At 39.8% G+C, this 25,642-nt stretch overlaps 1 protein-coding gene across 1 annotated transcript in view; it reads left to right on the forward strand.

Annotated features, from left to right (window-relative positions):
- The window catches only part of LOC134638411 (zinc finger protein 462-like), a 33,811-nt gene that overhangs the window by 3,579 nt on the left and 4,590 nt on the right, over positions 1 to 25,642 (forward strand). The window contains exons 2-12 of the mRNA XM_063489000.1: positions 53 to 117; positions 203 to 3,630; positions 3,715 to 3,980; positions 4,561 to 4,679; positions 5,021 to 5,152; positions 5,276 to 5,519; positions 6,184 to 6,326; positions 6,426 to 6,649; positions 8,802 to 9,500; positions 14,842 to 15,537; positions 20,896 to 21,591. Of these exons, the coding sequence (XP_063345070.1) occupies positions 108 to 117; positions 203 to 3,630; positions 3,715 to 3,980; positions 4,561 to 4,679; positions 5,021 to 5,152; positions 5,276 to 5,519; positions 6,184 to 6,326; positions 6,426 to 6,649; positions 8,802 to 9,500; positions 14,842 to 15,537; positions 20,896 to 21,591 (6,657 nt within the window). The 5' untranslated portion in view covers positions 53 to 107. The remainder of the gene's footprint in view (positions 1 to 52; positions 118 to 202; positions 3,631 to 3,714; positions 3,981 to 4,560; positions 4,680 to 5,020; positions 5,153 to 5,275; positions 5,520 to 6,183; positions 6,327 to 6,425; positions 6,650 to 8,801; positions 9,501 to 14,841; positions 15,538 to 20,895; positions 21,592 to 25,642) is intronic.

A 25,642-nucleotide genomic window follows, 5' to 3' on the forward strand; every position in this document is an offset into this window, starting at 1 on the left:
TTATGTTGTGCTGCTTCTGTGCCTTGAGAAAAATAATAATCTGTTTTTTCAGTTGTCTAGGTGTGTCACGTAATGTGTAAGGCTGTGGGTTAAAAGAGGCATGCAAGATGGAAAACGGTATGTATCACAGAGGTATGCAATGTCTTTGTGAATAGATACTGACCTATGCTGATCTATACTGGTCTGTTGCCTGCCCCCTCAGATACAGTGGAGTGCTCCACCTCTGGCCACATCAAGCAAGTCATCAGCCAAGCAGTCACTGAAGAATCCCAAGTCAAGGCTTTTCATTGTAGTCACTGTGTGCTGATCTTCAAATCCAATGTGTACCTTTTTGAACACCTCAACAAGGTGCATGGCCTCAATACAGAAACTTCTGTCGGAGAGGCTGGTTTATGCCCTGGGACTGACAAAGTCAACACAGAGAACAGCAGCAGCAGTTCAGGAGATAATTTTAAATGCCAGAGCTGTGATTTTAAAGCTTGTAGTTGGGATGGTTTAAGTGAACACGAGGAACTGTGTCACAAAACGTCAGAAAATCCTAACGTGTCAGGAGGTGTCATCATTTCAGAAAACCTCGACAGCACTTTAAGTGTCATTTCAGCAAACCAGAACAATGAAGCTGCAGGAACATCGGAAGATCCGTCAGTTCTTTCAGATATTTCTACCTCAGAAGCGAAATGCACGTTAAAGGACCTGGAAACCTGCAAGAGGCCATTGCAAACCATTACGAAGTACTTCTCAGTGTCATCTGAATCAAATACAATGACTGCTGCAAAATTAGCTGATGGCACCAAAGAAACTATCATTTTGCAAGAATCTCCTTCAAGCTCCTGTCCAAACAGTAGTGGTGTGTTTAAAGTCACAGCAAAGTCTGTGATAGATATCACCGGAAGTAAGTCGTACCCTTTTTTGCACACTGACTTGACTACTGATTTGACACCATCTAAAACTCCGGAACAATTCAGAAATGAAACTGTTCCTGACAGTGCTGTGAAGAGATCAAGTGGTAAAAGTTCAAAAGGTCATCCTGTCAAAAAAGCCAAGTTGGATAACGAAGAGATGCTCACGGAAAAAGAAAATGAAAGTAGACAGCAGTCATCCAGCAGCAACGAGCTTTCATTTGAAGTCAGCGAAGATGAAGACGAGGCAGACGCGCCAAAAGTGTATTCTTGTAAACATTGTGACTACAGTGACGTGGGCATCAGGCGAATTTCTGCCCATTATCAAAGTGACCACCCTTATATCAGATACAATTCTGTCTACATTCAAGACGCAAGTGATCACAGTGCCACCTTTCGTTGCTTGGAGTGTCCAGTTGAGTTTTTAAGCACAGCTGACCTCAAGAGGCACTACTTGGAAAATCATCCAGATGCCCCAGATGTATTTGCCATGAAATCATGTGGCCTCAGTTTGGTTTTCAAATGCTTTCTTTGTAAATTTACTACCAATCTATTGAAGTCTTTGAAAGAACATTACAAGGCAAAGCATGCAACATATGAAGTGGAGAATTCCTTATTGTTCTGCAGATATTCAATGTCTGAATGCCAAGAGGAATCGTCTCAGCTGAGTCTAGAAAAATCAGGTGGAATTTCTCCTGAACGTGCCCACACATCCCAAAATTCTTCCCCTGAAAGAGCAGACATGGCCTTGTATAAATGCCAGAAATGCATATTTAGTCACAAGTCAGTTGTTGCTATGCATGTTCACTACCAAAAAAGCCACGCAGATGAAGTAATCACATTAGATAAAATCAAACAGTCAGCTTGTCCCACATCACATGCAGCATCAGAGATGACATCTCAGAAATCTCCTCTAACATCCACTCAAAATGAAGAAGCTGCTCAGGAAATCCTCAAGATGAAAAGGAATAAGAAAAAGAAAAAAACAAAGAAGCATTCAAAACCTTTGGTCATTTCAGCAACACCCTCAGTGACAACCTCACACAGAAAGAGGTCTCTGAACTGTTACAGATGTGCATACAAAACTGACGTGATATATGCTCTGAAGAAGCATTTAGGGAAAATTCACAAAGTAAAGCGTACAGTCACAGATATTTTAAGATATTATTTTAGACAAGGATCATTAGAGCCTGGGTATTATTGTGAATTCTGTGTTTTCAGACATGAAAAAGCTGCAGCAGTTTATGAGCACTACCAGGAACGCCACCCAGGACGTTGTCCCTATGTTGAGTATGTAAGTACTCAGTTATATGCCGGTCCTGGAATGGTCCTTTCTAAAAAGAAGAAGCCTGATCTAGAGCAGAGTGGAGGCAATGGCACTGAAAACAGATTGCTATCCCAAAGATCTGGACAAAATAAAGCTGGTTTATCTTGCAAAAGATGCTCTTTTAAAAGTAACTCTTTGTCAGATCTGGCACTACATTACCGAATTGTTCATCCTTTGAGTGCAAAACTTTCCAAGATTGCAAACGCAAGCTGGCGGGTGGAAGACCAAAGTGACAGACCTGGCTCATTTGACTCCTACCAGTTTGGTAAATCACAGGATGAAGCAGAGGCGTCCTCCACAGTGTTCAAGTGCCGTTACTGCTCTGCAAATTTTAATAGCAAACACGGTCTCCACGTTCACTGTGGAAGGAAACACCCGGAAGCTGTAATCGAAAAATTTGAACAAGAACAAAAACCAAAAAAGCAGCACAAAAAACGCCTGCATAAGACATTGAAGTCTAGCATAACAGCAGAAGAAAGCCTCTTGATCTACAAGTGTCCAAAGTGTCCATATGTGAATGCTAGCTACCGCAGGACCCTCACTCACTGTCAAATGAAGCATCCAGCAATTGTAGTCCGGGCAGATGAACTTGAGACAGGCGAAGTCTTTGCATCAAACATGGTCAATTGTACTTTAGGAAAAAGTTCTAATGAAAGAGGGTACTTGTGTAAAAAATGTTCACAAATCCATGGATCACTGAGAAAACTCAATGCTCACTGTAAGAGGGTTCATCATGACACAGAAGTGTATGAGCACACTGATGCTGAAAGCCAGCCGGTTCACACATCTCAGCGCTCAGCACAGGAGGATGCCTCTGTGAAAAACAAAACTTCGAGAGAAGTAAGCATTGCGGAAAGTAGACAGGCTCCACAAACGGAAACTCCTGAAGCATGCCCGTCAACTTTGCTGTCCGGAGTCCGCAGCAACAAACAGTTGTACAAGTGCCAGATGTGCACCTATAATGGAGTGTGTCGTAAATACCTCCGGTGCCACTACAAAAATACTCACAAATTGGATGCAGTCAGTATTTACAAACTTCTTGAGAAATATAATAAGTGTAAAGGGAACTTTCCCAGCAACGTACTTAAATCAGGCAACAGCACAAAGGTTAAATGTTTGAAATGTCCAGACTTAACATTCGAGTCGTCGCAGCTGCTCATTGACCACTATAGTACTTTTCACCGCTCAGAGTGGAAGTTGGACTTTACTGTGTTGTCACTAGGATCGACGAAAAAGAAAACCACAGGGATTTACAAATGTGACCACTGCAACACACAATTAAATGGGATTAGAAAGGTGTGTTATCACATGGATCGCCACAGAGCAAGGATGCTAGAGATGGCCAAGGCTGCGCAGAGAAAGGAGTCGCTTATTAGCACAACACTAGAGCAAGAATCCAGCGAGGTAAGTTGACGCTGTAATTCCTGTCTACGCTCTTTGTCTTCTGATCTACTCGTGTTATTTGACCATTACTGTGATTATTTCCAGCCCTGCAGGCAAGACGAAATGACCACATTGGAAACTGTGAACGAGGTTAATCGTTGGAACGGGACACCAGTGCAGAGCGCCGCTACATCAGAACTCTCTGATGTACAGCAGCCAGAACTAGAATCGAATGGAGACAAACACACGTGTAAACAGTGCGGCCGGATGTTTATGTCATTGAAAGGCTTGCATTCACATGAGCACAGCCACGCAGCCCTGGCAGCCATCAAGAAAGTGGACAATAGCTCCACGTCTGGATTAAAACACAAGTAAGAACTTTGGGCTTTTTTTATTGTTAAAAACTAAACTAAAAAAAAGTATTAATAATGGCTAAATCTAGGCTCGTATATTAAAGCAGTCACCCCATTTTGCCACGCTATTTTTTTTTTTGTGGGCTCACTTAAAAAGTAACATGGAAATTTTACCAGGTGGTCTTGTTTAGTCTGAAAAAGTACAGTGCCTATCTGGGTATTGGAAAACCTTTGCAGAAAAGCTTCTTTATCTCAAGATTTTCACTTCCTGATTAAATAAAAAGTTAGACTCCCCTTTCCCGCTTTCCTCAATTCCACCTCTATCCACTCCTGTATAACTTCAAACTTCACAAGAAGTCCATTTCCTCATAAATAGAACCAATGGCTTTCTGACAAGAGAACCAAAGTAGAGAAACCTCCTTTACAGATTTTAGGAGTTACTTCATGTACTCTCTGTTTGACTAATGTAGCTTTCGCAGGCTTGTTAAAATTGAATTTTGATTACTTTATTCGTTAAAGCAAGTCCCAAACACCCCAAGCTGTATTTTTTGTGAGAGTTGAATGATTGTGAACCTTTTTTTTCTTTTTACCTCACCAGCATTAGCAAATATCTCATCCACAAATCTGGAACTCTGAGACCTTTCCTGTGTAGTTGCTGTACCTATCGGACAACAGTCTTTGGCCTCTGGAGGCGTCATTTTATGAAAAAGCATCATGGTAAGAACTCATTTGTAACATCACCAGTGGTATCTTATGAGCATTAAGTGTCAAATGCATTGACTTTGACCTGCGAACATTAATTTCAAAATCACCAGAATTTTTAAAATTAGTTGTAGATTATTAGCATACGTTTTCTGTATGCTGGATTTGGTCAAGTTAATGAGTTGTCACAGGTGCATTTTATATTAGAAGCTGACTTTAACTGTTCAGACTGGGATGGTTTTGGCTTAGTTTTAAAGACAGCCACAAATTTCACAAGAAGGGGTTTGAGAGATTTCGTGTGGCTTTATGTCTGCGTTTATGTCTTTCATTTGGTTATTCTGTTGGTGAATGCTTAGATCTCATCATGGCTGCAGCTGAGACTGAAAACACAGATGAGAGTGAAGAGAGGTTTGATAAGGAGTCCTCTAATTCATCAGAGAAAATGAACAGCTTGCCTGAAATTGATGAGGGACCTGAACTGATTAAAGGCAAGTCATCTCTCATGTTTTTTTGTGTTTTTTTTTTTAAACTTGGTCTTGGTTTTCATAAAACAAACAGTTTCTGGTTTTGTAGCAGTACTAACAGACTGTGGGTCCTTGAAACTTTGACAGGATCTCTGTACTTGGAGCCCCCAGATGTGCGGCGCCAGTTAAACCACTACACCATGATGGCACAGAGAAGCATCAAATCTAAAGTGAACGTGCAACTTTCAAAATTACCTGAGAACAGCGTGCTTCACTGTGAGTTCTGCAATTTCAGCACTGGACACCTGTCTAGTATCCGGCGGCACTACCTAAATTGGCATGGAAAGAAAATCCTCAGATGTAAAGACTGCAACTTTTTCACGGGTTTAAGGTAAGGTGCTGCAGCAGTTTGTAGTTTTGTGTGTACAAAAGATTTTTTGCTTTTTTTTCTTTAATAAAATTTAGTGTGTTACTAAAAATCTGCAAATTGTACTACTTAGCTTCAACTATTTAGCTTTTGTTTTCGAAAATGGAAAATGTACACAAATGATATTCTGGGATTGAAAACTTGGAAAATATTTTTATGTAAATATTTGTTTTCACATTTGTTTTAAATGTTGCATTTATTCTCGCATTTGCATTTAGTATGAGTAATAATTGATACTTTTAATTCTGCATCATCACAGATGTGCAGGATCTGACTAGTTTCTATAGTCAGGTGACATAATGCATTCCTGGTTTGTCTCAAGGAGGAGACACAAATCCCTTTGGGGTGGCATCGGGAAGAGAACCTGGCATAAAAGTGTGCTAAATCAAATATGCCGCTCTATCTGCTGTTGGAACCCTTTGTGAATATGAAAGAAGCTTCTTTTATTCAGATTTAGACATTGTTGTCAATTATTTTAGATGTATGGAAATAACTTGGATGAGTTTTATGAGGTATTTGACTTGACGGACACCTTGAATTTGTCATTTTTACTCATTACTCAACACGAGTTGTCACCAAACACCGACAGATTTGCAATATCATCACTGATTTCTCCTGTTGTCATTAGGAAAACTCTGGAAATGCACATGGAGACGGGTCACTTTACCTGCCAGTCAAAGCCTACTCATCAGAAGGACCTCTGCTGCCCTTTCTGCCTGTACCAAACTAAGAACAAGAACAACATGATTGACCACATTGTCTTGCATCGTGGTATGTTGGAGCATTTGCAGGATTTGTAGGAACGTGTTCTGCTTTCCGATACCTGACGCTGTCACATAAGCATTCCCTTTTTTTTTCTTTTTTTTTCAGAGGAACGTGTAGTGCCAATAGAGGTTCGTCGCCCCAAACTGTCACGTTACCTTCAAGGCATCATCTTCCGCTGTCACAAATGTACTTTCACCAGTGGCAGCCCAGAAAACCTGCGTTTGCACATGATGAGGCACGATGACATCAAACCCTACAAGTGTCGGCTGTGCTATTTCGACTGCACCCGGCTGAGTGATTTGGAGGCACACCTGAGCGATAAGCATCAGGTGAGGATTTCTCTAAAGCCTTCTGTGCATCCTTGGAATTCCTTTGAGTCAAAAAAGGTATTCTCTTTAACTGATGGGCGGACGGTGCTTTTGTTCTACACACTGCTGTCATAACCATGAAGATTTAGAAAATCAAGAGAAAATGAAGTTGAATGAAGAATGAAGTTATTTAAGCCTATAAAAATGTAAGCAGCAATTAGATGTCAGATGTCAACATGTCAGATTTTTGAAAGGAGTAGCCAACGAAAGAGAGTGGGAGCATACATCCTAAAAATATGAATAGATATAAAAATGAACATAAAGAATTAATCAGAATGACATTTTTAAATGTCAACCATGCATCTTGTTTAGTAGCACTGCATCACTTTCACAAGCTACATATAGGCAGTGGACTTACTTTTGCAAGAGAATGGTTTTATTCACATAATGCTACGGAGACATTGGCACTGGGCCATTTAATTCCTTTAGTCTGAATGTTTTTGTAATCCAAAAACTTTGCCACAAATCTGTTTAATATTGATTAAGATTGTACCTAATGGAGTGATGCAGTGCATATCCTACCCCAATTCCTTGGCTATTAAAAAGTGCTACATTTACAGGGATTAAACCATAGGTAATGTCAAAGATGGACATGGACAACTACTGTGACATCATCCGTTGGTTTCTGAAATTGTGTTTTGATGCCCCAAGATTAGCATTTTCACCACAACCATATTAGTTTCAAAGTAGGGCTGGGCGATATGGCCTAAAATCCATATCACGGTATAATTTGAAGCATGTGCGGTAACGATATATATCACGATATATTCTTTTCTTCTGTATAACGTATTTTACACACTATAGGGCACACTTAAAATCCTTTAATTTTCTCAAAAATCGACAGTGTGCCTTATGTATGAATTCTGGTTGTGCTTACTGACCTCAAACCGATTTTGTGTTACACGGCGCGCAGAAATCTGTCAAAAAATGTTTTAGTACGACTTTGGAGAGCTATGAAAGCGCACCGCTTGATGGATTGCCGAAGCATTACGGCTGCCGTAGTCAGAAGCCTTGCGGAGTAATCCAGCTAGCTTCCACCTAAACATGATATAGCATGTTCTGACTGAGAGATTTCTGAAAAAATTAAAAAGTACAGCTCTGCTATCACTTCCAACATAAATGAAGACAGAAAACTAAACAGCAGTGACATTTGTAGGGTTACTGAAGTTGGACTAGCTGGTATATAATGATGTCCTACGTGATTGCTAGCGACACAGCTACGTTAGCATAACATTAGCACAGTGAAGCTAAAGGATGAACGCCAACTTTTTCCCACTCGATAAAAGTTAACGTGAGGGTTTCTAGTGGTTAGGAACAAATGCAATTGCATGGCAGGATGCTGTAAACGGACCAAACTTCAGTCAGGAGAACAACTGAGATAATCCAGCCACAATACGAGGTTAGTCATTAATAAACCGCAACAACATGGGAATATAGCAGCTGCGAGAGAATTCAGCATTACTGAATCAATGGTAGGGAAGAGGAGGAAGCGCAGTTTTTGGCTTTCCCCATATTCCAAAAGTGCTTTGTCTCTTTGCTATTACTGTCGCTCGGCATAATTTGCAGATGATGTTGTTTTTAGCCGCTGCAATGCTTTCGACCAAAACAGGCGCAGCTTGAGGACACCATCAACATGCGCTATCGCGGTAGAGCGGTATAGTCAAAATCTCTACCGTTGGCTAAATTTATATCGTTTCTACCGTATACCGTTTCTACTGCCCACCTCTATTTCAAAGAATAAGATGTGGTGAGAAGGAGAGGGGCTGACTGTGAAACTGCTATCTCTATGCAGTAAGCAGACAAAAGATAATCCAACATTTTTAAGCAATTTAAACATGATTTGCAAAATAGTTGTAATAATGTTTTATTCAGTATGCTTCCAAAATCAGTGACTAGGCCCATAAACTCACAAGGAAAGTGTTTACCATGTCATGTCTGTCTTCCCATAAACTTCTATAGGACTGGGAGTCTTATCTCAACCCCATAACTCCAAGTGTATTATATTTGATAAATGAGTTTTTGAGGTTTCTACATCATCAGTGCCCCACCCCCACCCCAATATAATGTGTTGGAAAAGTGTATCATAATTTGGACCTTGATTCTGTCTGTGCAGGTCATGAGGAATCATGAACTCGTGGGTCAGGTGAGCCTTGATCAGCTGGAGGCAAGCGTTGGTAATGTGCCAGTAACAGAAGAGGAACATTTGTCTAACATGGACCAGCTAGATAAGGACGGAGAAGATGTAGAAATGGAGGACCTTTTTGCAGACTGTGATGAGGTTCCACAAGCTGAGAACCTGGAAGAAAACTATACCACAGAGAAAAGTGCACTCCAGATCAGGGAATGCCAAGAAAGCAACAGAGAAAGTCCTGGCGAGACTTCCGAATCAGACATTCAACATGAAAATGCAAAACCAAACTCTACTGTCCAACAAGAGCTGCTGGAGACTGCAAGAGAACAGGAGACAGGAAATGTGGAACAAAGTGTTGCAGAAGTGAAAATTACAGATACCCCATGTGAGGATTGTGGCGGTCCAGAGGAAGAGAGGCAGACAAATGAAAACCAAGCCCAACCTAAATTCACAGAATGTGGAGACAAACAGCAAACGGAGACAGGAAATGATTTCAAAGTGGATGAAGAAACACCAGCTCAAGAGCAAGACGATAAAGCACTTGTGCGTAAAACACTGAACATCGAGGCAAAGGTAGAAGATGACATACTGTGTCATATCTTACAGTTGGCCAATGATGACAGCAAGATGCATAACAAGGCAGATGAGGGTAAAACGGTTAAGACGGAGAAGGACACTGAGGCAAGTGATGCAAATGATATCCCATTAGCTGAAGAACTGAGTTACAATATTCTAAAAGTAATTAATTACTTGAAAAGTAACTATTGCGTTACTTTAAAATAGAGCTGGGCGATAGAACGATAACGATATGTATTGCGAAATAACTTTTTCTCGATAGAAAAATTTAACTATTGCGATAGGCCTCATCTCTCTTGTCCTCTTAAAAACAGCCAATCCAAATTAAGTAGCGCAGAGCCGAACCAATCACAGCCGCAGCGTCACGTCATGTGACTTGTTACGTGCGGCACAAGTGCCAAGGCGCACATGTGTATTTGTTTTTGCAGCCGGGCCGCCCGGGTAATGAAGGAAATGAGTTTGCCGACTAGAGAAAAATCAACCGAGAGCGTGAGCGAAGGTTACCGAAGAAAAAAAACGATGATGGTTCCAATGCCAGAGAGCTTGTCGAACGGAAGAGCCATAGAAGTTGCGTAGTGTGAAGGTATTTCGGCTATTTTAAGTCTGACAAAAAACAGAGTAGCGCGCACTGTAAATTGTGCCGAAAGCAAGTCTGGAAATACAATAAACCGGTGCATGCTCAATCTCTGGCTGAAAGCGCTAATTCGTCATTCGGCTTGCGTCAGACTAAAGTAACTGTTAAAACTGTTTGAAAAGCTAAGCTATACAACAAGGAGAGATTAGTTCTCAGTTTATTTGATATTGACAAAAGTTAGTCAATTTTGTCTGTTCTTCTGTAAAACGAACTAAGATTTATTTTTAGAATTAAAATTTTGTTTCTACGTGCAATTGACAATTTAGTAGTCTGTTTTGTTTGTTCTATTTTGAAACTTAAACGCTTTAGCAGCTGCCTTTTGTGTAGTTTGCAATATTTGCCTTTATTTATCTGAAACTGAAGTCTCACGTTCCTTAAGTACATCTACCCTGTTGAACTTATTATGGGAAATAAATATTTAAATCAAAACAAGCTGCAGATTATTTCACATTTTACTTGTGAGCAACGGCACATTTAAATCTTACAAATATAGTTATTTGGCTTATATCGTGATATATATCGTTATCGCCAGAAATGAAAAAAACATATCGTGATATGAAAAAATCTTGTATCGCCCAGCTCTACTTTAAAAAAAACGTTTAACCCTCTGGGGTCCAGGGTATAATTAGCCATTTTTTACTACTTTTGATTTTCCCCTCCACATTTTACCTTTAAAAACTATTTACTTTGCCTTGTTTGGTATCATTCTTTTCAGCACAACCTCACGTGCCTGAATTTACAGTCATGTTTTCATTTTGACATATTCTATTAACACAATTGATCTAAAATCAGACAAAAACCATAAAATCATAGTAGAAAAAGTTAATTTTTTTTACTGTAACAACCAGGAACATGTTTAATGAATCATATTTCATAACTTTAAATGCCAATATAAATTGTCAATTTTAAAATCCTATGCACAAGTTTTGCAAACAACAGTTATTTGCAGCCATTTACCTTTTACCCTTTTTAAAATAACCATTTCAAACAATTTACAGAACAATCAGGTGATGCCACACAAATTATTTGTGCCACTCCAAAAAATAATTTCTGTCCACTATAAAGGAGAACATCACAGCCAGGTCTGACAGCAGCAGGTGTATCACTCCTGTTTCTACCTGGAGACAGCAGTCGCCTCATTGTTCTGACACACAACACAAAACTATCCACAACACTACACACTAACTACACAAGACAACACATTAAGTACACACCCCAAACACGCTAAACATCACAAATCTCCCACATCTCAAAACTCGCTCTCTCTTTTCCTGCTCGCTCTCTCTCTCGCCGTCAATCTTAAAGCTTCCCGTTTTTTTTTTTAGGTCACTCTAGATCGACCTAACAGACGATCTAGAGTGAGAGAGCTGCAATCGATGTGTCAGTGCTAGCGCTAACGTGACGAAACTATTGAGGAAAAACACACGTATATATTGTTCATCATGACTTTGGTTTTTCGTGGCCTATCAACACAATTTAAAAACTGGTATATATCACCTTGTTGCTTAGTCTTTAAGTGGTCATGTGACTGGCTTGCCACGACTACTTTATTCTTCTGCTTCAGTCAAACAGCAGCACTCGTGTGATTGTTTTGCCCCCTTGGCTCCAGGTGTTGTGCTAGACAGTGATCGTGATTACCGTCCGCGGGAGCGCGCAGCTGCTTAAGGCTGTACTTATGTAGTCAGCTACTTCCGTGCAACTGATATAAGATGCGGTAAACTGAACACAGCTTCAACCGTCTGTTTGTTGAAAAATAGTAACGGACCGCGTTTTCTTGTTAGTAACTGTAAAGGCGTTGTAACGATAGGAATAGTAATTAGTTAGATTACTCGTTACTGAAAAAAGTAATGCCGTTATTCCCGTCACTGGTTACACGGCACGCAGAAATCATAAAATGTTTTAGTACGACTTTGGAGAGCTATGAAAGCGCACCGCTTGATGGATTGCCGGAGCATTACGGCTGCCGTAGTCAGGAGCCTTGCGTAGTAATCCAAAACTCCGTCCACTTCAGGTCCCAAAATCAAACAAACACTGCAGCATCACTGAGAGTTACAAACAATGTTCCCTCTAAGCTGCGCACGTGCGCAATTGCGCACTGCTGGCACGGTGTCTGCGCAAAGAAAATCTGTGTTGCGCACAAAAAAAAATCTAACCTGAATTGAAATTAAAATTAAAACTTTAACAATTCTGTTTTGCAGTGTTAGTCAGTAAGTGACTGGCTGCTCCCGTATGGGATTAGAACGATGCCACCTTATCCCATATTCCAGCCAATGATGCGATTCACATTCGTATATATGCAGCCAATCAACGTCGTTGACAGGCTATGACAGCGTCCTTATGTGCCGACACCGGTGTTTTAGCTAGCAAAGCGGTGTGGCTGATGTGGAGTGAACCCACGTTAATGACAACGTGTACAGCCATTGGAGAGGTGAGCAGGTCAGATGGAACAATTGAAAAAGGGAAACGTGTGGACTTTATACCAGTTTTTAAATTGTGTTGATAGGCCACGTAAAACCAGAGTTATGATAAAAATATATACAATGTTTGGTTTTCTTCCTGAATACTGTCGTTGTTTATATTTACTGCGGGAAGAAACGGTAAAAACGGCGTTTTATAAGGAAAGCACTCTCCGCCTATGAGCAAAAACACCCCCCCGACCCTTTCCTATTGGTCGAAAAAAGTACCATGTCGACCAATCAAAAAATGATATGGCAATGTGGCATCTAGTTGTTAAGAAACGGGAGGAAGTTTTAGGAGTGACGGCCGTGTTTTGAGATGTGAGAGATTTGAGACCTTTAGCGCAAATCTTGTGTAGTTAGTGTGTAGTGTAGTCAATAATTTTGTTGTGTGTGTCAGAACAATGAGGCGACTGCTGAATGTTACAGGTGTTACAGGAGTGATACATCTCCTGTTGTCAGGCCTGCAGGTATCAGGCTGTTGTTCTCCTTTATCTCATAGTGGACCGAAATTATTTTTTGGAGTGGCACAAATGATTTGTGTGGCATCAAATTTGATGCAGAACAGCTGATTGTTCTGTAAATAGTTTGAAATGTTTATTTAAAAACGCCTTGGCTGCATTAAAAAAATAGCTGCAAAAAACTTTGTTGTTTGCAAAACTCAGTAACGTTTTTGAAGAAGTAACTATATAATTAATTGCCCAACATTGGTCATTATATACTATATTTTTCAGATAGAGAGTTACAGGACTCTCTCCCAGACCACAGACCCATAATACAAGTCAGAGCTTTATAAAAAAAAGAAAAAAAGAAAGTTGTGTTTTCAAAATCGGAGTTCAAGTTATTTTTACTTCCAATAGTGTTAACATACTACACAGATCATAAACAAGATTTTTTAAATTTTCATTTATAAGTGGGCTAAAGCAGTTAATTAAAAGTAGTCTAACATAAATGTAAATGCTGTAATTTGATTATTTTAATAAACCATGTAACTTGGATGGATTCGATGTTGGCGTGACCACAGTGCACACGTCTGATGTCGCTCACAGTGGTCCAAGGGTTCGCTCAGGGAGTTTGTGTGTTCGCTCAGACACATGAAAAATTAGAGGGAACATTGGTTACAAACAGTCTCAATTCTTTCATCTTTAATAAAATGATCAGCGTTGCTGAGGTGTAACCAGGTGTAACAATTAAATTTAACATCCAGGCATCCATGAAAACAGAATCTATTAAATTTAATGGAGTTAGAAGTTAGCAGGAAATTTGCTCGCTAGCTTCCACCTAAACATGATATAGCATGTTCTGACTGAGAGATTTCTGAAAAAATTAAAAAGTACAGCTCTGCTATCACTTCCAACATAAATGAAGACAGAAAACTAAACAGCAGTGACATTTGTAGGGTTACTGAAGTTGGACTAGCTGGTATATAATGATGTCCTACGTGATTGCTAGCGACACAGCTACGTTAGCATAACATTAGCACAGTGAAGCTAAAGGATGAACGCCAACTTTTTCCCACTCGATAAAAGTTAACGTGAGGGTTTCTAGTGGTTAGGAACAAATGCAATTGCATGGCAGGATGCTGTAAACGGACCAAACTTCAGTCAGGAGAACAACTGAGATAATCCATCCACAATACGAGGTTAGTCATTAATAAACCGCAACAACATGGGAATATAGCAGCTGCGAGAGAATTCAGCATTAATGAATCAATGGTAGGGAAGAGGAGGAAGCGCAGTTTTTGGCTTTCCCCATATTCCAAAAGTGCTTTGTCTCTTTGCTATTACTGTCGCTCGGCATAATTTGCAGATGATGTTGTTTTTAGCCGCTGCAATGCTTTCGACCAAAACAGGCGCAGCTTGAGGACACCATCAACATGCGCTATCGCGGTAGAGCGGTATAGTCAAAATCTCTACCGTTGGCTAAATTTATATCGTTTCTACCGTATACCGTTTCTACTGCCCACCTCTATTTCAAAGAATAAGATGTGGTGAGAAGGAGAGGGGCTGACTGTGAAACTGCTATCTCTATGCAGTAAGCAGACAAAAGATAATCCAACATTTTTAAGCAATTTAAACATGATTTGCAAAATAGTTGTAATAATGTTTTATTCAGTATGCTTCCAAAATCAGTAACTAGGCCCATAAACTCACAAGGAAAGTGTTTACCATGTCATGTCTGTCTTCCCATAAACTTCTATAGGACTGGGAGTCTTATCTCAACCCCATAACTCCAAGTGTATTATATTTGATAAATGAGTTTTTGAGGCTTCTACATCATCAGTGCCCCACCCCCACCCCAATATAATGTGTTGGAAAAGTGTATCATAATTTGGACCTTGATTCTGTCTGTGCAGGTCATGAGGAATCATGAACTCGTGGGTCAGGTGAGCCTTGATCAGCTGGAGGCAAGCGTTGGTAATGTGCCAGTAACAGAAGAGGAACATTTGTCTAACATGGACCAGCTAGATAAGGACGGAGAAGATGTAGAAATGGAGGACCTTGCAGACTGTGATGAGGTTCCACAAGCTGAGAACCTGGAAGAAAACTATACCACAGAGAAAAGTGCACTCCAGATCAGGGAATGCCAAGAAAGCAACAGAGAAAGTCCTGGCGAGACTTCCGAATCAGACATTCAACATGAAAATGCAAAACCAAACTCTACTGTCCAACAAGAGCTGCTGGAGACTGCAAGAGAACAGGAGACAGGAAATGTGGAACAAAGTGTTGCAGAAGTGAAAATTACAGATACCCCATGTGAGGATTGTGGCGGTCCAGAGGAAGAGAGGCAGACAAATGAAAACCAAGCCCAACCTAAATTCACAGAATGTGGAGACAAACAGCAAACGGAGACAGGAAATGATTTCAAAGTGGATGAAGAAACACCAGCTCAAGAGCAAGACGATAAAGCACTTGTGCGTAAAACACTGAACATCGAGGCAAAGGTAGAAGATGACATACTGTGTCATATCTTACAGTTGGCCAATGATGACAGCAAGATGCATAACAAGGCAGATGAGGGTAAAACGGTTAAGACGGAGAAGGACACTGAGGCAAGTGATGCAAATGATATCCCATTAGCTGAAGAACTGAGTTACAATATTCTAAAAGTAATTAATTACTTGAAAAGTAACTATTGCGTTACTTTAAAATAGAGCTGGGCGATAGAACGATAACGATATGTATTGCGAAATAACTTTTTCTCGATAGAAAAATTTAACTATTGCGATAGGCCTCATCTCTCTTGTCCTCTTAAAAACAGCCAATCCAAATTAAGTAGCGCAGAGCCGAACCAATCACAGCCGCAGCGTCACGTCATGTGACTTGTTACGTGCGGCACAAGTGCCAAGGCGCACATGTGTATTTGTTTTTGCAGCCGGGCCGCCCGGGTAATGAAGGAAATGAGTTTGCCGACTAGAGAAAAATCAACCGAGAGCGTGAGCGAAGGTTACCGAAGAAAAAAAACGATGATGGTTCCAATGCCAGAGAGCTTGTCGAACGGAAGAGCCATAGAAGTTCCGTAGTGTGAAGGTATTTCGGCTATTTTAAGTCTGACAAAAAACAGAGTAGCGCGCACTGTAAATTGTGCCGAAAGAAAGTCTGGAAATACAATAAACCGGTGCATGCTCAATCTCTGGCTGAAAGCGCTAATTCGTCATTCGGCTTGCGTCAGACTAAAGTAACTGTTAAAACTGTTTGAAAAGCTAAGCTATACAACAAGGAGAGATTGACAATTTCCTTTTAGTTCTCAGTTTATTTGATATTGACAAAAGTTAGTCAATTTTGTCTGTTCTTCTGTAAAACGAACTAAGATTTATTTTTAGAATTAAAATTTTGTTTCTATACGTGCAATTGACAATTTAGTAGTCTGTTTTGTTTGTTCTATTTTGAAACTTAAACGCTTTAGCAGCTGCCTTTTGTGTAGTTTGCAATATTTGCCTTTATTTATCTGAAACTGAAGTCTCACGTTCCTTAAGTACATCTACCCTGTTGAACTTATTATGGGAAATAAATATTTAAATCAAAACAAGCTGCAGATTATTTCACATTTTACTTGTGAGCAACGGCACATTTAAATCTTACAAATATAGTTATTTGGCTTATATCGTGATATATATCGTTATCGCCAGAAATGAAAAAAACATATCGTGATATGAAAAAATCTTATATCGCCCAGCTCTACTTTAAAAAAAACGTTTAACCCTCTGGGGTCCAGGGTATAATTAGCCATTTTTTACTACTTTTGATTTTCCCCTCCACATTTTACCTTTAAAAACTATTTACTTTGCCTTGTTTGGTATCATTCTTTTCAGCACAACCTCACGTGCCTGAATTTACAGTCATGTTTTCATTTTGACATATTCTATTAACACAATTGATCTAAAATCAGACAAAAACCATAAAATCATAGTAGAAAAAGTTTATTTTTTTTACTGTAACAACCAGAAACATGTTTAATGAATCATATTTCATAACTTTAAATGCCAATATAAATTGTCAATTTTAAAATCCTATGCACAAGTTTTGCAAACAACAGTTATTTGCAGCCATTTACCTTTTACCCTTTTTAAAATAACCATTTCAAACAATTTACAGAACAATCAGGTGATGCCACACAAATTATTTGTGCCACTCCAAAAAATAATTTCTGTCCACTATAAAGGAGAACATCACAGCCAGGTCTGACAGCAGCAGGTGTATCACTCCTGTTTCTACCTGGAGACAGCAGTCGCCTCATTGTTCTGACACACAACACAAAACTATCCACAACACTACACACTAACTACACAAGACAACACATTAAGTACACACCCCAAACACGCTAAACATCACAAATCTCCCACATCTCAAAACTCGCTCTCTCTTTTCCTGCTCGCTCTCTCTCTCGCCGTCAATCTTAAAGCTTCCCGTTTTTTTTTTTTAGGTCACTCTAGATCGACCTAACAGACGATCTAGAGTGAGAGAGCTGCAATCGATGTGTCAGTGCTAGCGCTAACGTGACGAAACTATTGAGGAAAAACACACGTATATATTGTTCATCATGACTTTGGTTTTTCGTGGCCTATCAACACAATTTAAAAACTGGTATATATCACCTTGTTGCTTTGTCTTTAAGTGGTCATGTGACTGGCTTACCACGACTACTTTATTCTTCTGCTTCAGTCAAACAGCAGCACTCGTGCGATTGTTTTGCCCCCTTGGATCCAGGTGTTGTGCTAGACAGTGATCGTGATTACCGTCCGCGGGAGCGCGCAGCTGCTTAAGGCTGTACTTATGTAGTCAGCTACTTCCGTGCAACTGATATAAGATGCGGTAAACTGAACACAGCTTCAACCGTCTGTTTGTTGAAAAATAGTAACGGACCGCGTTTTCTTGTTAGTAACTGTAAAGGCGTTGTAACGATAGGAATAGTAATTAGTTAGATTACTCGTTACTGAAAAAAGTAATGCCGTTATTCCCGTCACTGGTTACACGGCACGCAGAAATCATAAAATGTTTTAGTACGACTTTGGAGAGCTATGAAAGCGCACCGCTTGATGGATTGCCGGAGCATTACGGCTGCCGTAGTCAGGAGCCTTGCGTAGTAATCCAAAACTCCGTCCACTTCAGGTCCCAAAATCAAACAAACACTGCAGCATCACTGAGAGTTACAAACAATGTTCCCTCTAAGCTGCGCACGTGCGCAATTGCGCACTGCTGGCACGGTGTCTGCGCAAAGAAAATCTGTGTTGCGCACAAAAAAAAATCTAACCTGAATTGAAATTAAAATTAAAACTTTAACAATTCTGTTTTGCAGTGTTAGTCAGTAAGTGACTGGCTGCTCCCGTATGGGATTAGAACGATGCCACCTTATCCCATATTCCAGCCAATGATGCGATTCACATTCGTATATATGCAGCCAATCAACGTCGTTGACAGGCTATGACAGCGTCCTTATGTGCCGACACCGGTGTTTTAGCTAGCAAAGCGGTGTGGCTGATGTGGAGTGAACCCACGTTAATGACAACGTGTACAGCCATTGGAGAGGTGAGCAGGTCAGATGGAACAATTGAAAAAGGGAAACGTGTGGACTTTATACCAGTTTTTAAATTGTGTTGATAGGCCACGTAAAACCAGAGTTATGATAAAAATATATACAATGTTTGGTTTTCTTCCTGAATACTGTCGTTGTTTATATTTACTGCGGGAAGAAACGGTAAAAACGGCGTTTTATAAGGAAAGCACTCTCCGCCTATGAGCAAAAACACCCCCCCGACCCTTTCCTATTGGTTGAAAAAAGTACCATGTCGACCAATCAAAAAATGATATGGCAATGTGGCATCTAGTTGTTAAGAAACGGGAGGAAGTTTTAGGAGTGACGGCGGTGTTTTGAGATGTGAGAGATTTGAGACCTTTAGCGCAAATCTTGTGTAGTTAGTGTGTAGTGTAGTCAATAATTTTGTTGTGTGTGTCAGAACAATGAGGCGACTGCTGAATGTTACAGGTGTTACAGGAGTGATACATCTCCTGTTGTCAGGCCTGCAGGTATCAGGCTGTTGTTCTCCTTTATCTCATAGTGGACCGAAATTATTTTTTGGAGTGGCACAAATGATTTGTGTGGCATCAAATTTGATGCAGAACAGCTGATTGTTCTGTAAATAGTTTGAAATGTTTATTTAAAAACGCCTTGGCTGCATTAAAAAAATAGCTGCAAAAAACTTTGTTGTTTGCAAAACTCAGTAACGTTTTTGAAGAAGTAACTATATAATTAATTGCCCAACATTGGTCATTATATACTATATTTTTCAGATAGAGAGTTACAGGACTCTCTCCCAGACCACAGACCCATAATACAAGTCAGAGCTTTATAAAAAAAAGAAAAAAAGAAAGTTGTGTTTTCAAAATCGGAGTTCAAGTTATTTTTACTTCCAATAGTGTTAACATACTACACAGATCATAAACAAGATTTTTTAAATTTTCATTTATAAGTGGGCTAAAGCAGTTAATTAAAAGTAGTCTAACATAAATGTAAATGCTGTAATTTGATTATTTTAATAAACCATGTAACTTGGATGGATTCGATGTTGGCGTGACCACAGTGCACACGTCTGATGTCGCTCACAGTGGTCCAAGGGTTCGCTCAGGGAGTTTGTGTGTTCGCTCAGACACATGAAAAATTAGAGGGAACATTGGTTACAAACAGTCTCAATTCTTTCATCTTTAATAAAATGATCAGCGTTGCTGAGGTGTAACCAGGTGTAACAATTAAATTTAACATCCAGGCATCCATGAAAACAGAATCTATTAAATTTAATGGAGTTAGAAGTTAGCAGGAAATTTGCTCGCTAGCTTCCACCTAAACATGATATAGCATGTTCTGACTGAGAGATTTCTGAAAAAATTAAAAAGTACAGCTCTGCTATCACTTCCAACATAAATGAAGACAGAAAACTAAACAGCAGTGACATTTGTAGGGTTACTGAAGTTGGACTAGCTGGTATATAATGATGTCCTACGTGATTGCTAGCGACACAGCTACGTTAGCATAACATTAGCACAGTGAAGCTAAAGGATGAACGCCAACTTTTTCCCACTCGATAAAAGTTAACGTGAGGGTTTCTAGTGGTTAGGAACAAATGCAATTGCATGGCAGGATGCTGTAAACGGACCAAACTTCAGTCAGGAGAACAACTGAGATAATCCATCCACAATACGAGGTTAGTCATTAATAAACCGCAACAACATGGGAATATAGCAGCTGCGAGAGAATTCAGCATTAATGAATCAATGGTAGGGAAGAGGAGGAAGCGCAGTTTTTGGCTTTCCCCATATTCCAAAAGTGCTTTGTCTCTTTGCTATTACTGTCGCTCGGCATAATTTGCAGATGATGTTGTTTTTAGCCGCTGCAATGCTTTCGACCAAAACAGGCGCAGCTTGAGGACACCATCAACATGCGCTATCGCGGTAGAGCGGTATAGTCAAAATCTCTACCGTTGGCTAAATTTATATCGTTTCTACCGTATACCGTTTCTACTGCCCACCTCTATTTCAAAGAATAAGATGTGGTGAGAAGGAGAGGGGCTGACTGTGAAACTGCTATCTCTATGCAGTAAGCAGACAAAAGATAATCCAACATTTTTAAGCAATTTAAACATGATTTGCAAAATAGTTGTAATAATGTTTTATTCAGTATGCTTCCAAAATCAGTAACTAGGCCCATAAACTCACAAGGAAAGTGTTTACCATGTCATGTCTGTCTTCCCATAAACTTCTATAGGACTGGGAGTCTTATCTCAACCCCATAACTCCAAGTGTATTATATTTGATAAATGAGTTTTTGAGGCTTCTACATCATCAGTGCCCCACCCCCACCCCAATATAATGTGTTGGAAAAGTGTATCATAATTTGGACCTTGATTCTGTCTGTGCAGGTCATGAGGAATCATGAACTCGTGGGTCAGGTGAGCCTTGATCAGCTGGAGGCAAGCGTTGGTAATGTGCCAGTAACAGAAGAGGAACATTTGTCTAACATGGACCAGCTAGATAAGGACGGAGAAGATGTAGAAATGGAGGACCTTGCAGACTGTGATGAGGTTCCACAAGCTGAGAACCTGGAAGAAAACTATACCACAGAGAAAAGTGCACTCCAGATCAGGGAATGCCAAGAAAGCAACAGAGAAAGTCCTGGCGAGACTTCCGAATCAGACATTCAACATGAAAATGCAAAACCAAACTCTACTGTCCAACAAGAGCTGCTGGAGACTGCAAGAGAACAGGAGACAGGAAATGTGGAACAAAGTGTTGCAGAAGTGAAAATTACAGATACCCCATGTGAGGATTGTGGCGGTCCAGAGGAAGAGAGGCAGACAAATGAAAACCAAGCCCAACCTAAATTCACAGAATGTGGAGACAAACAGCAAACGGAGACAGGAAATGATTTCAAAGTGGATGAAGAAACACCAGCTCAAGAGCAAGACGATAAAGCACTTGTGCGTAAAACACTGAACATCGAGGCAAAGGTAGAAGATGACATACTGTGTCATATCTTACAGTTGGCCAATGATGACAGCAAGATGCATAACAAGGCAGATGAGGGTAAAACGGTTAAGACGGAGAAGGACACTGAGGCAAGTGATGCAAATGATATCCCATTAGCTGAAGAACTGAGTTACAATATTCTAAAAGTAATTAATTACTTGAAAAGTAACTATTGCGTTACTTTAAAATAGAGCTGGGCGATAGAACGATAACGATATGTATTGCGAAATAACTTTTTCTCGATAGAAAAATTTAACTATTGCGATAGGCCTCATCTCTCTTGTCCTCTTAAAAACAGCCAATCCAAATTAAGTAGCGCAGAGCCGAACCAATCACAGCCGCAGCGTCACGTCATGTGACTTGTTACGTGCGGCACAAGTGCCAAGGCGCACATGTGTATTTGTTTTTGCAGCCGGGCCGCCCGGGTAATGAAGGAAATGAGTTTGCCGACTAGAGAAAAATCAACCGAGAGCGTGAGCGAAGGTTACCGAAGAAAAAAAACGATGATGGTTCCAATGCCAGAGAGCTTGTCGAACGGAAGAGCCATAGAAGTTCCGTAGTGTGAAGGTATTTCGGCTATTTTAAGTCTGACAAAAAACAGAGTAGCGCGCACTGTAAATTGTGCCGAAAGCAAGTCTGGAAATACAATAAACCGGTGCATGCTCAATCTCTGGCTGAAAGCGCTAATTCGTCATTCGGCTTGCGTCAGACTAAAGTAACTGTTAAAACTGTTTGAAAAGCTAAGCTATACAACAAGGAGAGATTGACAATTTCCTTTTAGTTCTCAGTTTATTTGATATTGACAAAAGTTAGTCAATTTTGTCTGTTCTTCTGTAAAACGAACTAAGATTTATTTTTAGAATTAAAATTTTGTTTCTATACGTGCAATTGACAATTTAGTAGTCTGTTTTGTTTGTTCTATTTTGAAACTTAAACGCTTTAGCAGCTGCCTTTTGTGTAGTTTGCAATATTTGCCTTTATTTATCTGAAACTGAAGTCTCACGTTCCTTAAGTACATCTACCCTGTTGAACTTATTATGGGAAATAAATATTTAAATCAAAACAAGCTGCAGATTATTTCACATTTTACTTGTGAGCAACGGCACATTTAAATCTTACAAATATAGTTATTTGGCTTATATCGTGATATATATCGTTATCGCCAGAAATGAAAAAAACATATCGTGATATGAAAAAATCTTATATCGCCCAGCTCTACTTTAAAAAAAACGTTTAACCCTCTGGGGTCCAGGGTATAATTAGCCATTTTTTACTACTTTTGATTTTCCCCTCCACATTTTACCTTTAAAAACTATTTACTTTGCCTTGTTTGGTATCATTCTTTTCAGCACAACCTCACGTGCCTGAATTTACAGTCATGTTTTCATTTTGACATATTCTATTAACACAATTGATCTAAAATCAGACAAAAACCATAAAATCATAGTAGAAAAAGTTTATTTTTTTTACTGTAACAACCAGAAACATGTTTAATGAATCATATTTCATAACTTTAAATGCCAATATAAATTGTCAATTTTAAAATCCTATGCACAAGTTTTGCAAACAACAGTTATTTGCAGCCATTTACCTTTTACCCTTTTTAAAATAACCATTTCAAACAATTTACAGAACAATCAGGTGATGCCACACAAATTATTTGTGCCACTCCAAAAAATAATTTCTGTCCACTATAAAGGAGAACATCACAGCCAGGTCTGACAGCAGCAGGTGTATCACTCCTGTTTCTACCTGGAGACAGCAGTCGCCTCATTGTTCTGACACACAACACAAAACTATCCACAACACTACACACTAACTACACAAGACAACACATTAAGTACACACCCCAAACACGCTAAACATCACAAATCTCCCACATCTCAAAACTCGCTCTCTCTTTTCCTGCTCGTTCTCTCTCTCGCCGTCAATCTTAAAGCTTCCCGTTTTTTTTTTTAGGTCACTCTAGATCGACCTAACAGACGATCTAGAGTGAGAGAGCTGCAATCGATGTGTCAGTGCTAGCGCTAACGTGACGAAACTATTGAGGAAAAACACACGTATATATTGTTCATCATGACTTTGGTTTTTCGTGGCCTATCAACACAATTTAAAAACTGGTATATATCACCTTGTTGCTTTGTCTTTAAGTGGTCATGTGACTGGCTTACCACGACTACTTTATTCTTCTGCTTCAGTCAAACAGCAGCACTCGTGTGATTGTTTTGCCCCCTTGGCTCCAGGTGTTGTGCTAGACAGTGATCGTGATTACCGTCCGCGGGAGCGCGCAGCTGCTTAAGGCTGTACTTATGTAGTCAGCTACTTCCGTGCAACTGATATAAGATGCGGTAAACTGAACACAGCTTCAACCGTCTGTTTGTTGAAAAATAGTAACGGACCGCGTTTTCTTGTTAGTAACTGTAAAGGCGTTGTAACGATAGGAATAGTAATTAGTTAGATTACTCGTTACTGAAAAAAGTAATGCCGTTATTCCCGTCACTGGTTACACGGCACGCAGAAATCATAAAATGTTTTAGTACGACTTTGGAGAGCTATGAAAGCGCACCGCTTGATGGATTGCCGGAGCATTACGGCTGCCGTAGTCAGGAGCCTTGCGTAGTAATCCAAAACTCCGTCCACTTCAGGTCCCAAAATCAAACAAACACTGCAGCATCACTGAGAGTTACAAACAATGTTCCCTCTAAGCTGCGCACGTGCGCAATTGCGCACTGCTGGCACGGTGTCTGCGCAAAGAAAATCTGTGTTGCGCACAAAAAAAAATCTAACCTGAATTGAAATTAAAATTAAAACTTTAACAATTCTGTTTTGCAGTGTTAGTCAGTAAGTGACTGGCTGCTCCCGTATGGGATTAGAACGATGCCACCTTATCCCATATTCCAGCCAATGATGCGATTCACATTCGTATATATGCAGCCAATCAACGTCGTTGACAGGCTATGACAGCGTCCTTATGTGCCGACACCGGTGTTTTAGCTAGCAAAGCGGTGTGGCTGATGTGGAGTGAACCCACGTTAATGACAACGTGTACAGCCATTGGAGAGGTGAGCAGGTCAGATGGAACAATTGAAAAAGGGAAACGTGTGGACTTTATACCAGTTTTTAAATTGTGTTGATAGGCCACGTAAAACCAGAGTTATGATAAAAATATATACAATGTTTGGTTTTCTTCCTGAATACTGTCGTTGTTTATATTTACTGCGGGAAGAAACGGTAAAAACGGCGTTTTATAAGGAAAGCACTCTCCGCCTATGAGCAAAAACACCCCCCCGACCCTTTCCTATTGGTCGAAAAAAGTACCATGTCGACCAATCAAAAAATGATATGGCAATGTGGCATCTAGTTGTTAAGAAACGGGAGGAAGTTTTAGGAGTGACGGCGGTGTTTTGAGATGTGAGAGATTTGAGACCTTTAGCGCAAATCTTGTGTAGTTAGTGTGTAGTGTAGTCAATAATTTTGTTGTGTGTGTCAGAACAATGAGGCGACTGCTGAATGTTACAGGTGTTACAGGAGTGATACATCTCCTGTTGTCAGGCCTGCAGGTATCAGGCTGTTGTTCTCCTTTATCTCATAGTGGACCGAAATTATTTTTTGGAGTGGCACAAATGATTTGTGTGGCATCAAATTTGATGCAGAACAGCTGATTGTTCTGTAAATAGTTTGAAATGTTTATTTAAAAACGCCTTGGCTGCATTAAAAAAATAGCTGCAAAAAACTTTGTTGTTTGCAAAACTCAGTAACGTTTTTGAAGAAGTAACTATATAATTAATTGCCCAACATTGGTCATTATATACTATATTTTTCAGATAGAGAGTTACAGGACTCTCTCCCAGACCACAGACCCATAATACAAGTCAGAGCTTTATAAAAAAAAGAAAAAAAGAAAGTTGTGTTTTCAAAACCGGAGTTCAAGTTATTTTTACTTCCAATAGTGTTAACATACTACACAGATCATAAACAAGATTTTTTAAATTTTCATTTATAAGTGGGCTAAAGCAGTTAATTAAAAGTAGTCTAACATAAATGTAAATGCTGTAATTTGATTATTTTAATAAACCATGTAACTTGGATGGATTCGATGTTGGCGTGACCACAGTGCACACGTCTGATGTCGCTCACAGT

Source organism: Pelmatolapia mariae, linkage group LG12 (genome assembly GCF_036321145.2).
Source record: "Pelmatolapia mariae isolate MD_Pm_ZW linkage group LG12, Pm_UMD_F_2, whole genome shotgun sequence".
In the NCBI taxonomy this organism is placed as follows: domain Eukaryota; kingdom Metazoa; phylum Chordata; class Actinopteri; order Cichliformes; family Cichlidae; genus Pelmatolapia; species Pelmatolapia mariae.